Source organism: Trifolium pratense, linkage group LG2 (genome assembly GCF_020283565.1).
Source record: "Trifolium pratense cultivar HEN17-A07 linkage group LG2, ARS_RC_1.1, whole genome shotgun sequence".
NCBI classification, from domain to species: domain Eukaryota; kingdom Viridiplantae; phylum Streptophyta; class Magnoliopsida; order Fabales; family Fabaceae; genus Trifolium; species Trifolium pratense.
Genome location: NC_060060.1, coordinates 1,944,390 through 1,960,624, shown reverse-complemented (window position 1 = coordinate 1,960,624; position 16,235 = coordinate 1,944,390). Strand labels below are relative to the sequence as shown.

General features: G+C 32.7%; 2 protein-coding genes across 2 annotated transcripts; both read left to right on the top strand.

The window, feature by feature from the left end:
* The first annotated feature begins 2,289 nt into the window (after positions 1-2,289).
* Positions 2,290-9,132, top strand: LOC123910949. The gene is made up of 3 exons (XM_045962240.1): positions 2,290-2,488; positions 7,129-7,237; positions 8,551-9,132. The coding sequence occupies exons 2-3, from the start codon at positions 7,144-7,146 to the stop codon at positions 8,769-8,771; spliced, it is 315 nt and encodes a 104-aa protein (XP_045818196.1). The 5' UTR covers positions 2,290-2,488; positions 7,129-7,143; the 3' UTR covers positions 8,772-9,132.
* A 2,955-nt stretch (positions 9,133-12,087) lies between these two features.
* LOC123910947 lies at positions 12,088-16,207 on the top strand. The gene is made up of 2 exons (XM_045962237.1): positions 12,088-12,699; positions 15,440-16,207. Exons 1-2 carry the CDS (start codon positions 12,425-12,427, stop codon positions 16,020-16,022), a joined length of 858 nt encoding a protein of 285 aa, XP_045818193.1. The 5' UTR covers positions 12,088-12,424; the 3' UTR covers positions 16,023-16,207.
* Positions 16,208-16,235: the final 28 nt, after the last annotated feature.

The following is a 16,235-nucleotide window of genomic DNA, read 5'->3' as shown; positions in this document are numbered from 1 at the left end:
TTTTTTGGTTTTTACGTATGAATGTTTTATTGATCCATATATACGAATTAAGTTTTTTATTTGGGCAAGTATATGGATATTTAGGTTACTCTTAATTATTTAGTCATTTACGTTTTCTATTAATCCATATTTATCATTTTATATATGCCAAAATATAGTCTTTTGGAATTATGGGGGTTGCTTTTTCTATTCATGTATTAATCATTAGACATGAAATTTAATTTGTGGAGGATAAATTTTATTTTAGATATTTTTAATAATTAAGAGAAGTTGGTAAATTTTCAATAAAAATATAGAGTTTTTTTAGAGGTGCCACATCATCACAATGAAGGCCTATGAGCAATTCAACCTTCCTTTTACTAGTAAAATTAAGTTTTTTATTTGGGCAAGTATATGGATATTTAGGTTACTCTTAATTATTTAGTCATTTACGTTTTCTATTAATCCATATTTATCATTTTATATATGCCAAAATATAGTCTTTTGGAATTATGGGGGTTTCTTTTTCTATTCATGTATTAATCATTAGACATGAAATTTAATTTGTGGAGGATAAATTTTATTTTAGATATTTTTAATAATTAAGAGAAGTTGGTAAATTTTTAATAAAAATATGGAGTTTTTTTAGAGGTGCCACATCATCACAATGAAGGCCTATGAGCAATTCAACCTTCCTTTTACTAGTAAAAGATTTGAATTGGCATAATTTGTAGATAAAATCAGATTCCGCAGCAGTGGTTTTGGTTTTTACTAATCTTGATAAATACTCCCTCTGTCCCAATTTGATTGACACAGTTGACTGTTATGTACTATTCACACATGTTGCTTTAACTTTATTTTTCTACTAATAAACAGAAATAAATATTAGCATATAAGATGTTGTTTGATTCGTCTCGATGAATATTTTCAAAATATCAAATTTTTATAATTTTTACTATCATACAATTAAAAATATTAATCGTCAAAATTATGCATCGGTATACGTGAAACAGACAACTGTGTCAATCAAATTAGAACAGATGGAGTATGTTATTTTAACTTTAATATAGATGGCAGAATGTTATGATGTTTCTCAAACAATTGGATTTCATTATTCCTGATATCCTTGCCAATGATGGATGGTCTTATCTATAAATGAAATCTCTTGGCATAAGGTTACTTAATTCCTTTGTTAATTCAGGATAGTTTTATACACTTACGGCCCGTTTGGTGCGCATGATATGATAGTGATAAGATATGATATAAAACAGGATAAGGATAGGATATGATATCAGCAGGATAACAGTTATCCTCAGTTATCCTATCTTGTGTTTGGCGCACACAGGATAACAAACATGATAACTATTATATCATGTTTTTAATACATACTTGCTCATAATAATATGATAAGATATATAAAATATTTAAATGACAAAATTACCCTTGTAAATCAATTGTTATTTTTTTAAAATTATTTTGTAATACTTTGAATTTTTTAAATAAAAAATATAAATAAGTAATCAAATAAATTTATATAGTTTTAAATAAAAAAATATGAGAAAATAAAAAATTTTAATTTTTTATATGAATCATGATCAAATAAATAACCCAATGATATATACATGTTAGATAAGCTAAATAAATATATGATATATCTCATACGTAAATAATAAAAATACCATTGCAAAATAATTATATTTAATTTCTTATAAAATTTAAATTAATATCCATATTTTACGATTTTTTAATAATTATTTTACTTTAAAATATTGTAATTTTAGTATAATTTTGATTTTTTTATATTATGTAAATTACAAAATTACCCTTGTGAGAAAATCACATGTATATTTAAAAATTAATTATTTTATTATTAATTTACTATCAAATTATTTTATTATTTATATTTTATTAATTTTCATTTTTTTTATTTTAAAATATATTTTATAGAATAAATCAGTAAAAAAAAAAAATTATCCTATCCTGCTGGTAACCCAGCTCAAATTCAGGATAAGAATTTTAACTAGAGAGACAGGATATGATAAGCTACAGGATTAACTTATCATATCCTGTTGTGTCACCAAACACTGGACTGAAACAGAATATGATACAGTTATCCTATCCTGTCTCTTATCCTGTGCACCAAACGGGCCCTTACAATTTGATTAAAAAAAATAAAAATTAGAAATGATTCCTCCAAAAAATAAAATAGAAATAAAAAAAATAGAAATGGTTAAAAAAGATTGTACATGAATTAAATTAAAATATATACTATCTTATACCAAATATATATATACTATCTAATTTTCATAATAAAATTGGAATTGAGATAGAAATTTTGGGGGAAAAATGACATCTTGAAAATTGAAAGCGTTTTCTCTCTCGACTCTCACTTCTTCCAAGCCGCCGTCGCCGTAATCTCGCCACCGCCGCTCAACCCGGCCATCCGCAGCCTTTTAACTGTAGCTGCTTAAAGCACTTCCCGGCAGTGACGCACACAACCGCCGATCCGGTAAGCTTGTTAATCTTCTCTAATTTTGTTTAACATCAAGATTTAACTTCTATACTGATAATCTCTAGTCGAGTTACGATGCTGAAAGCTTATACTAGAACTAGAATCATAGTGCTAATAACAATATTCATCAATTTTTGATTTATGATTAGGATCTGTAAGATTAGCTTTTAGGGATTATTTCTATATGACTATATTTGTTTTTTTTTTCGATTATACGCAATTATCACAAAGGTTAGGATCTGTTTTATCTTTCTTTTACGTTTGCTGATTTTTTTAGCTTATTCTAGGTTTCTTATTGATTTGCTTCCAAGTGAATTCTTAGGTATTTGAGTTTCGCTGTATACCGGTACATACCCTGAAGGAAAAATAAATTTAACATATAAATTGATTGAATTCTCTTCAAAATAACTAAGTATAAAAATTGCGGCGGCATTAAATAATTTGATGTTGGGTATATATCCAACAAAACTCTATGGTACTGGAATTCACTGGGTTCGTGTTGCTTGTAAGAAGTATTTTGTTATTCTTCTTGCATTTCAGCTAGCCACTAAGGATGAGCCGAGTCTTGTTTTGTTTTACATTAGATGACTCAATTTGAGTGAGTATAAAGTTTTAGTTTTAAGATTGCCGATTCTGAATCTAGTCAACATAAGTTTGTTGTTGGTGGACAAGGATGGAAGAAACAAAGTTCTGATGTAGACGAGGTAGAATCAGCAGGATTAGGAGAAGGTATAGCCGTGGTGGAGACATAGGTGGATTAACGTATTAGATGGTCTTGAGGGGACTATAGTGGATGGAAATTATTAGTAGAGGTGAGATTGGTGACAAATATTTACAATAGGAAACATTGAAGTTATTGAGGGGACTGTCGCAAAGGGGAAACTAGATGGAAGCTCTTTGAGAAACTAGAAATGATTGAAACGATGGAGACTATTTGAACCAATGGAGCCTTTGAGAAGGGTCTCATTAGATCCCTGAGATTTGACAAGGCGGAATCTCAAAATAAACTTCATTTCCACGGGAAAGTTGTGATAGGAAATAGATTATTAGTGATCGATGGAACTATTAGAACATTTTCGTGTGACAATTGGTTTTGGTGGTGACAAAATTAAATGAACCAATGGAAGCATGGTTGTCGATCTCTAGTTAGCAAATTTGAGATAAAACTAGGTGAATATGTGCTGTGAACTGAAAAACATGAAGGCAAGTGTGCTGAGAGCTGAATAGGCCAACTAGGTGAATGAATCCAACTTTGATGAGCTCAAACCTAACTCTATCCTGTTGAATTGAATCCTTGTTCCAAGAGGGGAACACAGTTCCTCCATCCTTCACTCTTTAGTACTTTTGAACTCTGAATTTTTCCATTGATTTAGAGTGAGCTATAGGTTCATCTACTTAATTATGAAAATAAATTATGTAATACAAAGAAAGGAGATTGCTCCATCACTGAGATTTTGCTACACTTCTAAATTTCAATAGCTCAGTATTTTAGAAAGGTGTATAGGTTACAGCTAGTGTATTAGGCTTGCACGGGTTGGATATATGATGAGTTAGGGTTAGCCTGTGCGCCGGTCAGGATCTGAGATTGGGTCGTGACAAAGTTGGTATAAGAGCCTGGTTATGAACAGGTGCCATTAGGCATTTTATTGAGTTGTGGAAAAAAAAACTTAGAAACTTAAAGCTTCTGTTGGGTATATTTAGACTTAGTTGGTTATGGGCAATATAGTTGCATCAAAATGATTATAAAGCTAAAGTTTGATTATGTTATTTAATAGAGTATTGTTATGATGACTTTGTTATGTAGAACTGTTATTGAATCTATGTTTGAAATATGAACTGGGAGACGATGAATATATAAATCATGTATGATGATGACTATAATTATCATCAGATTTAGGAGAGGAAACATGCATTAGGGAATGTATTAACAGGAAGAATACTATAGGAGCTCCTTGACTGTGTTGTACTTCCTTATGATTTTATGTGGATTCTAGTTATTCCATATGTTTAATTGAGATTTGAGAGTTTTTAAAGTTACGCAATGTTGTACAAGTATAATTTAAGGATATAAGAGACCTTGGGATACATTTGAAAGTATGCAAGTAAGCTATTGAGTTAAGTGTGATGTGTATAGGATAATTTGGTTGGAGTTAACCTTAAGAAATTTATGATCCTGGAGCCTGCTTATGTTTATATCATTGAATAAAGACCAAATTAGCAATGACAGCATTGTATATCTTAAATGGTTTAGCTACAATTATCCCTTCTAGTTTTGGGGTGTGTCTAGGCGAACATAGAAGCAATACTTACTTGCAAAAGAAATATATATTATTGGCTGCAAAGCTATAGTCTTGAGATTTTTATGATTTTATTTATGTGGCAAGTGAGCAAGGTACTTGGTTCATTTTAGTCAAATAATTTTTCCTTTAGTAGAGTATGAGGAAAAGAATTGTGAAGGAGATTTATCCATTTTTTCTTAAGACTCTGAGTTGATAATATTGTATATGTTTTAGTATTGGCACAAGTCTTAGTGAGAGATTCATCTGATATTAGTGCTAGTAATGAGAATACATAAATTGAATCTAGAAACATGAATTTGGGAACTATAAGGTGGAAATCAAGGAATTTAAATTTGTAATTTGCTTTTCATGGTTTTGAGGTTCTTTGACAATTTTAGGATTTACTGAGGCTCATCTACTATATAACTAGATCATTTGAGGTTGGTTTGTGTAGGTTATGTAGAGGTATTGTTTTTAATTAAGGGTTTAGGTTATGAAAACATGGTGTTGTATACAACAGGAGCACAAGGAAATTTGATATATATTTTTTTTATAGGATATTACTTAAGTTTATTTTAAGGTTACAAGTTATCACTTAGTCAAGTTTGATTGTGGAAACAAATTGAGTTAACTACTAGAAGGAGAAATCATTTATAAAGAATCAATGTTTACAAGAATTGCTTGACAAAAAGGATGTTATATGATTATTAACTAAGTGATATTTATGTAAAATTGTGAATTAGTCATTGAAGTTGTTTAAATTGAAATTGGTTGTTTAAGCTATGAAAGTGTGTATGGAGATTCCAGAGGAAGGGTGCTCTATATTGTGTAGAGATTAGGGAGAAAGATGTTAAAGCTTAAAATGACTATAGGTATTAGTTGATTAGAGTACGCAGCGGAAGGTCAGGTTGTAAAGTAGTGCAGAATTTCGAGGACAAATGTTTTATAAGAGGGGTAGTAATGTAACACCCTGATATTTATACCCTTATTTTGTTACTCCATACACATATAACATGTGGGCCACACTTTTTTTTATCATATGAATTGTTTTTATGGTCATGTGGATGTTCCATTTAAATCCACCACACACCCACACAACTTTCACTTCATGACTACTTTCTAAAAACTAAGAAAGATATAGCTTCCAAGTTCCAACCTCTTTCATCTTCCCAAATGCACCCCACCGCCAAACCAACTTCCGGCCATCTCTAAACAAAGTTTTGGCATCCTTTAGCAATGAAATTAGCACCATTAAACTCTTCTCTTCCTCCTCAACAAAACCCCTAAACTTATTTAATCATTGGAGTACCTTCCTCCGACGACCACCGCACCGGAAATCGCCTTTGCCGCACCGAAATTTATTACCACTGCCATTTCATCTCGTTTTCCTTCCTCATAGCTTGAAGTGATGCTTTTGTTGGATTAAATGTAAAAAAAGGTGAGTTCTTACTAGGTTGTTTTGGTAGAGTTAGAACCCTAGAATAACTTTATGTTGAATGATGGGAGTGTTGAAATTCATGTAAAGAATTTAGGGATTTGAATACTCATTTTCTGTTAGAACCATAGTTTGTAACATAAATACTCTAATCACAAGATGTTAGAGCCTAGAATTTTATTCATCTCTATTTATGGATTAGAACTCTAGAACTTGTAATTGTAATTTCTTGAGTTAGAAAATATTAGAATGAATATTGGGGCTGTTATGTATTGGCTGGAAAATGCTAGAAGTAATGAACTATTTGTTATTAGTAAGTTGCTGGATTTTTGCAAGTTGTTATTATTTAGAAGACAGCCTTGGTATTAGTTTTCAACAGGTTGTTATTAGAAGACAGACATATTATTTGATCCTTAATGCAATTTTAAGAGTAGTAAGGCTTAATATTATATTCCGTGGTAGGTCTCTCTATCTTGAATGGTGGTCATTGTTTGTGATTTTAGCAGGATGCAATGGTAAGAATAAGAGTTGTTAATTTCTTGAGTGGTACAAAGAAGAATATAGTTTATATATAGTTTTTGATAATTAAATTTTCATTTTGGGATGTCATGAAAGTTTGAGACACTTCTAAATTTCAATAGCTCAGTATTTTAGAAAGGTGTATAGGTTACAGCTAGTGTATTAGGCTTGCACGGGCTGGATTATATGATGAGTTGGGGTTAGCCTGTGCGCCGGTCATGATCTGAGATTGGGTCGTGACATAACAACTTTGTAAAAACATTATATAATAGGACTGATGTAGGCTAAGAATGCTACTCTCATAATTAATCTGGTTATAATTGTAAATTTAAACTACTTTTTGTGTATTTTTACTGTTTCTGTATTATTTATTTAATCGTTTATCTTTTTATATTTATTTTCAGGGTTTGGAGGTAAAGATGAGAGTAGTTCATAAGTTTTTTGTTGCGTCACTGTTCATGTGGGCAATTCCTATTGCAATATTATATGCTTTCAACAATAATTTGCTTCCTGGTAAGATGCTGAAATACCTATGCTTTCTGTGGGTTTGTGTTTCCTGAAGTGGGTGTTGACTTGTACTCTTATTTGTGTGCTTGATATTTTCTCGCTGCTAACTTGATCGGAAGACAAGACCTAGTGAAGCTCCTTTAAGCGGAAAGATATGCGTCAAAATGTCTTATACTGTATCAAGCGTTGATTGTTTTTCTGTTTCCTTGCTGAAGAGATGATATCTTACTATTAAAATTACCAAAACCGAATGGGAACATTGGTATTGACAACTGGTGAAAAAGTTATTATTTCGTTAACGCTGACTAACTTAGAATGTTTTTTCAAACCATCGTAAAAAATTGACCTGAATACATATGTATCATGCCTCTAGGAAATGGATGTTTGGCCCCGATATGTATATTGTATAAACTATTAGAAAGGAAGGTAATTTACTAGTACTTCTGATGGAGTTAATCATGCTATAGTTTGTCATTCGATCATTACAATATACAATGAAATTACACCAATCACACAAATCCCTTACCCGTGGTCTCAAGAAGTAATTTCTAACGGTTTTTTTTTTGGACTAAATTTCTAATATGTAGTTGATTTTGCACATTGGAGTTGATTTTTAGCATTATGTGTCAATTAATTATTTGGTAATGGTTGTTGCTATGCTCGTTTGATTGGTGCTGATCTCTTTTTTGTGTAATTTTCCTTTCTGATTTATTGACATAGAATCACTCAAGAAACAATGGATTTGTTTTCACTTTTCACGCATCCTTACATGTAGTATTTAGTTGACCTAGTATGCCATTCACACCCCATTTTAACCCGAAACTTTTGTTGTTTTTGTCATATGCCAAATAAGATAATTGATGTTTCTTTAATTTTTTCACGTGTTTGCTGTTATTTTCACATGACAGATGACAATGAATATGAACCTGGATATGCCATTAATGTCTGACCTCAAATATTAAGGCGCCAAAGAAATTTATTGCAGTCATTACAAACATTATTTTTTTTATAAAACAATCATTACACACATTTTAAAATAGTAGTTTGTCACTTTATCTGTGCTTTTGCAATCACTGCTTTAAGTCGGTGGTTCAAAATGATGCTCAAGTCTTTAGGCAAATTATTGATCCTTTTAATCTATGTTCTCTTTTCTTTCTGGAATGACATCTAAATGATCTCCAAGTTTTGAGTTCCTCTTTGTCTTGTTTATTGCGGGCTTCTTTTGTCTGCCTGGGTATAACGGATCTCATTCATCATTCTCAGAATACAAACGGATGGACATTTTGAAACTTCCTTAACGTTTTCCTTTTCTGTTACAGGAGTATCCAACTTGTCCCCTTACTCTATGACCCTAGTGAGCGGCTTTCTAGCTGTCATATCTGTTAACATCGTCATTGCATTTTACATATATTTGGCAATGAGAGAACCAGCAGATAAACACGAGCCTGATCCCAGATTTCTTGCTGAGGCCAAAGCTAGTATAAACCAGTCTACTGGAGATGCTCAACAATCGTCACAGCCTCTCAAGAAACAACAGTAGGTTGGTGTTCTTAGATTTCTTTGTGGTGCTCGTGAGTTGTTCATCTCCAGAAGGAGAGGGGAGAGCGGGGATGAAGGTTAAAGGTCCGGAATTGTGTGCTGATCATTCTTCTGTTATGAAGTTTGCACATGATCCATTTTGTGCACGACTTATGTTAACAATATGTTAGTTTTGTATCATTTTATTTATATATATTCTAGTTACTTTTAGTTCAGAATATTTTTCTTTAGTTTTTCTTGGAAAAAATTATATATGAATGGTTTCGAAAGAATAGTGGAGACCGAAGAACAATAGGTATGTATGATTTATGTCATCAATTAGTGACTCTAACATAGTAACATATGGTTTCTCTCTTCGATAAGTATCGCCTAAATATTACTCTCTTCGATAATTGATATGGGCGTTAAGATTATATTTTTTAGTACAGGTTGTGACATTGGAAAATTTTGTTAGTTAACTTTGTATAATTAGAAAAATGAATTGGTTTTATTTTAATTGAGAAACTAAAATGGAATTTCAAAAAAAAAAAAAAACCCTAGATTCATTTGACAATGTGTTTAGTTTTCTTCATTGAAGTGTGTAGGTATGCTAATGTGTTTCTTCATTGATTCATTTCACAATCACACTGTGTTTCTCTTATTTTTGTTGAACGGCGCAAGAAAGGCACTAAATTGCAGAAACTATTGCATTTGTAGCTTAGAAAGCCACGGCCACAAAGCATTGAGACGTGACAAACATTAAGGAAACACATCCAAACAAGCAATAAGAAGTTTAAAAACACAAAACTGACAGTATTGCAATTGGGGGTATCAAAGTTTACAAGACCTAGATGCTAACTAATGTGTGACATAAGCTTGTAATAAATAAGTTAGAAAGAGGAGACTCTACATGCTCAAAAAAGTTGGACGAAATGCTTGAATTCGGGATGAAATTTTTGATTTTTCTCCTGTGCGCACGATACATCTACTTCACCAACCTTTTGATTTGTTTGATTTCAGAATTTTCTAACTACTCAGTACGAGTGTTTGTCGTGAAAGCGAGCACATTTAGATCTCCAGTGGCAGGAGAAAATGTTTCGAAGCACAATTTCTCATTGTTGCAATACGATTACATAGTCAATTAACTAACACAATACAAATATAAAAAGTATTAACAACATTCACGTTTTTTGAGTCAAAATGGCATTTACAATAAAATTATTTCCAAGGCTATTTTCCTTATTGAGTGAAATTTAGTTGGTCCTCTTTATGTGGAATTCATTTTTAAAAGGACAGTGAAATCGACAAAATAGAATGTTACAAAGAGAGTGTTATTGTGAATTTCAAAAAAAAAATGAAAAAAAGAGTGTTATTTGTGATTATTACTTGAGTTATTTATACAACTATTTCTCCATAATTGGTTCTAGCCTTCTAGGTCTGGTTAGATATAGGAAGCTTCTTTTTCTACCTTCTAGGATTCTTAAAAACTACCCCTATTCAGAACTACTATAAGGATAAGGATAAATTTAGTCCGATTCAGACGTTGGATTTATAATTCAAGTGGGTGTGAATTTTAAGAAAACTAGGGTACAACTAGTAGCTTTCAAATATTAGTAGGTTGCTCTTCGTCCTCCCACCTCTCCTCCAAATTGATCAGAATTTTCTCCATATCCCCACCATCTACTTGGAAATGTTCTATGGTACTATAAATTTTAGGCTTAGTTAGTCTATTAATCTTTTATATTATAAGCTTGTATACACAAGCAAACTCTAAACCCTAATTTGTTTTTCCTGTTTTCCCTCCATTTTATCTTGCAATTTTTATTAAAAAATAATACAATTTTGTCTTGATTAGGATTCAAACCCGCAACCCTTCAATGCAAGGCAATATTTCCAACCACTATGGCAAGCATACCAATTGTGATTAAAATTATCTGCAATAATTGATAAGCACCATCAATTTTAAAAGTATATCATATCAAAATTATTGTTGATTATATTATTCACCACGAAATATTTTTATGTCTTTCCCGATCAATGATTTTTTTTCTACCGGATCATAAATTTAGAGAATAATATTATCATGTGAAATTTGGAAAGTTATTATCAAACTCAATTCTGCTAAATCAATTTTTTTTTGCAATACAACAAAACACAACCATAGTCATGTCACTAATTAATATTGATCATCTGACGTGAGAATTCCTTTTAAATTTCAACAGAGACAATTTCTTATAATGATTTCTTTTGCGATGACTATTAATAAGAGTCAGAGACAATCTTTAAAGCATGTTGGGATATATCTTTCGTCGCCGGTGTTTTCACATGGTCAGTTGTATGTTGCAATTTCAAGAGTTACTTCTTGAAAAGGATTAAAAATATTGATCATCGATGATAACAGTGAAGATACGACTAAGAATTCGAATGTGGTCTATAAGGAAGTCTTCCGTAATATAACATAATTTTCTTTGTATGAATATTTATCCAAAATTATTGTTGAACTATCGTTTAATGTTACTCAACTTTTTTCATATATCTTACATTATCAAAATTATCGCATCTTATTTAATCATTATATATCTTACGACTAATCAGACCCGTGCAGTACGGGTCGATGTTCTAGTTTTTAAAATTATGTTACTATAAATTTTAGGCTTAGTTAGTCTATTAATTTTTAAAATTTTAACTATTGGAATTTTTTTGTTATATTTTGAGTTAAAATTTAACGGAAGGGACCAATATGGCAAACATATATGTCTTTAAGGACCAATCCGGGCCTTTTTTCTTTAAGGGACCAATCCGGATATTTTTTTCTTTAAGGGACCATTGTGAAACCTAAAATGTCTTTAAGGGACCAATAGACTAATTAAGCCTAAATTTTATCGAAAGATAGCTCTCAATAGTATTTTTTTTCGGGAGTTACTTTTGTCGGTGTTTCTCACGCCCTATGTTTAGTCATCCGCTACTTAAATAGACGGATGTTATAAAATGAAAAATTTTAGGAAAAAATGTTGTCCACTACCTAAGTAGCGGACAATATTTGAGAAAAATGGTAGGGCGGCAAAAGTAACTCCTTTTTTTTACTGTCCAAATATTAATGATATAGAGAATTAATTTTTCCATTTTACTCTTTCTCTACTTAACTAGCGGACACAAAAAAAAAAAAAAAATTTACCCATTCGAGCAACAAAACACCTCCTAACATGAAAAAATTTCATTTTTATAACATCTCTACTTAATTAGCGGATGTTATAAAAATGAGATTTTTGAGAAAATAAACACCCTCTTACGTAGAATCCGCTATTTAAGTAGCGGACGTAATTTGGTAGGGTGCCTCTGAAACCAGTAGATGGGAAAAAGTAATTCTCAATGATATAAATGGGCTCTATAGCCACCCATCAGTAAGAGTTTTCACAAAAAAAAAAAAAAGAAAGAAAGGTTTTAACCAAAAACAAAGGGTTTTTGCGTTATCATCCATCTCCAACATCTCGCCGTGTTGTCGCCTTCTTCAACATCCCAAAACTCCGGTCACTCCATCGCCGTATCTCGACCTCACACCGTCCAACAGCCGATACTCACGGCAGTTTTCATCTCTACCAACAATATTTCAACTTCTCCACATTCTCTCAAATTGAAAATCGAACCAATTCAAAGGATCGACTAATTTCTGTATCCATGGGGAAGAAAGGAGGAGCGAAAAAACATCCAAACTCGGAATCAAAATTTCAAAATCCGATTACTTTGAGAGAAGAAGCAACCGGAAAATTGAAAACCAAACCAATTGTTAACACAAAATCACATTTGAGAATTGATCATTTGAAAAAGCTTGCGGTTTGGGCCACAACTGAACCTCACATACCGTCTTTGAGTGCTTTCTATGGTCAGCATTTGGCCACCGTTTCGGAGGCCGCCGGTGTACCGCCGGATCCTTCTTTAATCACTTGCCAAAGGTTTGTCTTTTTAAGTTTCAGTTTTTTTTTTTTTTTTTTGGTTTCTCTATGCTTAGTTATACTTGTGTGTGTTTCAATTTTATTATTAAGTTTGATTAGTTAGTAGTAGTGAGTAGTGACATAGACATACTAGATAGAACACTTAGACACACTAGATAGAACACTGTGGACTTGGAGGAATAAATTAATTCATGATGAAAGTTTTATCATGCCGTTACATCCTTGGATAGAAATTCATAGGAGAACTCAACTCTATCAAATGCATTCTAGTGTGCAATCAACTGTGAATTTGGTAGAGAGAGTTGTGACTAATGTTCGTTGGTTGCCTCCGGAGCCGGGATGGGTTAGAATTAATACGGATGGTGCTTCGAAAGGTGACGAAGTGGCCGGGTGTGGAGGAATGATCAGAGGAGAGGATGGATCTTGGATTTGTGGTTTTACCAAAGGTGTAGGAGTTTGCAGTGCTTATGTAGTGGAGCTTTGGGGAGTGTTGGAAGCGTTACAAATAGCAAGGGCTCGTGGTTTCCGTCAGGTTGAGCTTCACGTTGATTCCTTGGGGGTCGTCTCTAATTTACAAGCTCAACATGGTGGAAGAGCAGTAGGTTGGTGTTTTTTACAGAGAATTAATGCTTGTGCTGATGCATTAGCTAGCATGGCATGTGATGGTGGTATTACTTTGATTTTATACGAGCATTGTCCTGCTCAGATTAGTTCAGTTTTCTTAGCAGACCTTGTTGGTCACTCAACTCCGCGTCTGGTTGTGCGGTAGTTCTTGCTTTCCTGGGCTTCGGCCCTCTTGTATTCCAAAAAAAAAAGTAATTGAAATGTAACATGTGTTCGTGTTGTATGGTGCACTGAACACGCGTTTTCTACTCGAAGTGTTGGTGTTATATATTTGTTTCGCTTACTTGCCATATGTTTTGAAGTGTTAGAATTAGCATTTATGTGGTATATTGTTGATTCTTTTTTTAACAATTTAATATGGTGGAATCAATCAAATGGCATGCATCATGTATGTGAGACAGCTCCATGGTTATAGGTAGCTTAAGATACATGCCGAGTTTTATGTCGATTTGAAACAAAATTGAACCAGTTGATACGAATCTTGATACATGTATTGTTGAATCATTTGTTAACTTGTTTCGGTAGAATCGAAGAGTATGTTTGTGATAGCTCGATGGTTATCCATATCTTATGATACATTCAAGTTGTGTGCACTAGAGGGGCCTACACTTCTTGCTCCAAGTATGATGGAGTTGTTGAAGGACTAGTGGCAGGTTATTTTTCATGGTACTGCTATTTATGACAGGATCTAGTTATGAGGTTCTTTTGTGTATTTTTGGGAAAGACTTGATTCTTGTGTGTGGTACTTCTTGCATGGCTCTGAAGTTTTTTGTTCTGGCGGTTAGATAAGGCCAATATAGAGTGGTGATGATTGTTGTTTTAGCGAGTAGGAGGCATGCTTTCTAGAGAGGTTTGTAATTGTTTGTGTTGGTAGGGGTTTGTTTTTGGTGTTGATCTGTTCTGTTGTCACTGTCAGTATCCTATTTATACCTGTTAATGCAGGAGTGTAATTTCTTTCGCTGATCCGGGAACGTCTTGTGATCAGTTTCAAGATTTTAGTTAATTTTTCCGTTTTCAAAACAAAATAAAATATGGCTCTCTCTCTTTGTGTAACTATTTTAGACGTGAATAACAATTCATTCTGATGTATCAGAATTTGCCTATGAACTTTGTGTAGTCATACACTTTTCTTTTGTTATTTTTTATTTTCACGTTTGTATATGATATATTAACTTATGTTTTTGTGTATATCACTTATTTTTACTCAAAAATATCATATATATTTATTTTTATGGATCAAGTGTACTAGGTCACCGTGACTCGTTCTAATGTAGAACTAGGACTAGTGAAGCTTTGTTGTTACTGTGGCGGACAAGTGATGACAATAATAGCAGTTTGACCTTGTGTACTACCTATGAAGCACGGACACTCCTCAGATTAGGCGTGTTCCGGTGACAGACACGCGTCGGTGTCCGGCTCGACACCGACCCTTAGGGTTACATTGAATTATGTCAATTTTTTCAAATTATTATCGATGTCGACGTCAGTGTCAATGCCTGTGTTCGTGCTGCATAGTGTACTACTCATACTCATGAAAGGATTACTCTGTTTGAAAGAATTAAAAATGAAATCATTAGTGGGTACCTTTGCTTTTAGAAAAGATGGTTAGTGGTTTTAGTTGGTTTGTGCATTGCAGTTGTAGAAGCATTGGTTAGGAGGGTACATCTGAATGGGAAATAGTCCAATAGATAAGAGTTAGATAAATACCAAAAACGTTATAGATCAAACCCTTCACAAAGGTTTTGATTAAAATGTCTATCAGTAGATTTGATTTATTACACAGGACATTATGACACAGTAGTTCATGTAGGCTGTAGGAACCTAGTGGGAGAATGCTTAGATTGTTGTTGACTTGATTTATCAGTAGACTTTATTAGCTTTATTAGGTTTTTATGGATCATGTATGTTATGATTCGTAGTAAGATTCAATTCGCAATTCGGAAATACACTGACAATTCTAATAGCTTAAAAATGTTTTTAATTCTGTTACTAACATTTGTTGATTTGTTTGTATATTTTTATCATATGATAGTTTTTGGTTCTCTATAATTATTTCATACTTGCAAATTTCGTAAGATTCATGAAATATGTTTATCGTTCTTTGATCTTTCTGCAGGTGTGAAACTATTCTTCATCCTGGTTTTAATTCAACTGTACGAATTGAGAAGAATAGATCAAAGGCCAAGCATAGGAACAAGAAGTATGGAAGCATCGCCCAAAACAATGTAGTGTACAAATGCCATTTCTGTTCACATCAAAATCTCAAGAGAGGTACTCCTAAGGGACATTTAAAAAAGATATGCCCGATAAAAGATAAGCCTTCCTTAGAATCAACACCTGCTACAAAACCAATTGTATGCGAATCTTCAAAATTAGAAAAACACATTGTAAGCAAAGACGAAGCTGGTGAAATTCATTCGGTTGGTCCAGAAGATGTAGTTAAGAACGTCACCCGTATGGTTGGTCCAGATACTACACCAAGTACAAGCACACCAACATTGTTAGAAGGAAAGAAGAGAAGTAGAAGTAGTTCTACATCCAAGAACGCATTTGAAACTCCAAGCATGTCTGCAAAAGTAGAAGTAGCAAATACTCAGAGCAAATCGAGCAAAAGAAGAAAAAAATCTTGGACCAGTTTAAAAGAAATTGCTCAGAGCAAAGAACGAGCTGCTAATTTGACAATCCCATTTTTTTTATAACCAGGAAGATTTCACGTTGAAACAATTTTGTTGTTTTTGCTGTGTTTAATGCTTATTATGAAAAAATAATAATGTATTCAACCTTTTTTTTTTTTGACAGCTAATTTATTTCAACCTTGATAGTATATTGGCTACAAAATGTAAGCTTTCTCTTTTCTAGTCTGAATTTTGTTTTGCTAAAATTATTTTTTGGGCCTATCGCTTGAGCACTTT

What these genes read in the sequence shown, in the direction of transcription:
- LOC123910947 (XM_045962237.1), top strand. Translation starts at nt 12,425, where the DNA reads ATGGGGAAGAAAGGAGGAGCGAAAAAACATCCAAACTCGGAATCAAAA. An exon ending in TCTTTAATCACTTGCCAAAG is followed by an intron (nt 12,700 to 15,439) that starts GTTTGTCTTTTT and finishes ATCTTTCTGCAG; the next exon opens with GTGTGAAACTATTCTTCATC.
- LOC123910949 (XM_045962240.1), top strand. Translation starts at nt 7,144, where the DNA reads ATGAGAGTAGTTCATAAGTTTTTTGTTGCGTCACTGTTCATGTGGGCA. An exon ending in CAACAATAATTTGCTTCCTG is followed by an intron (nt 7,238 to 8,550) that starts GTAAGATGCTGA and finishes TTTCTGTTACAG; the next exon opens with GAGTATCCAACTTGTCCCCT.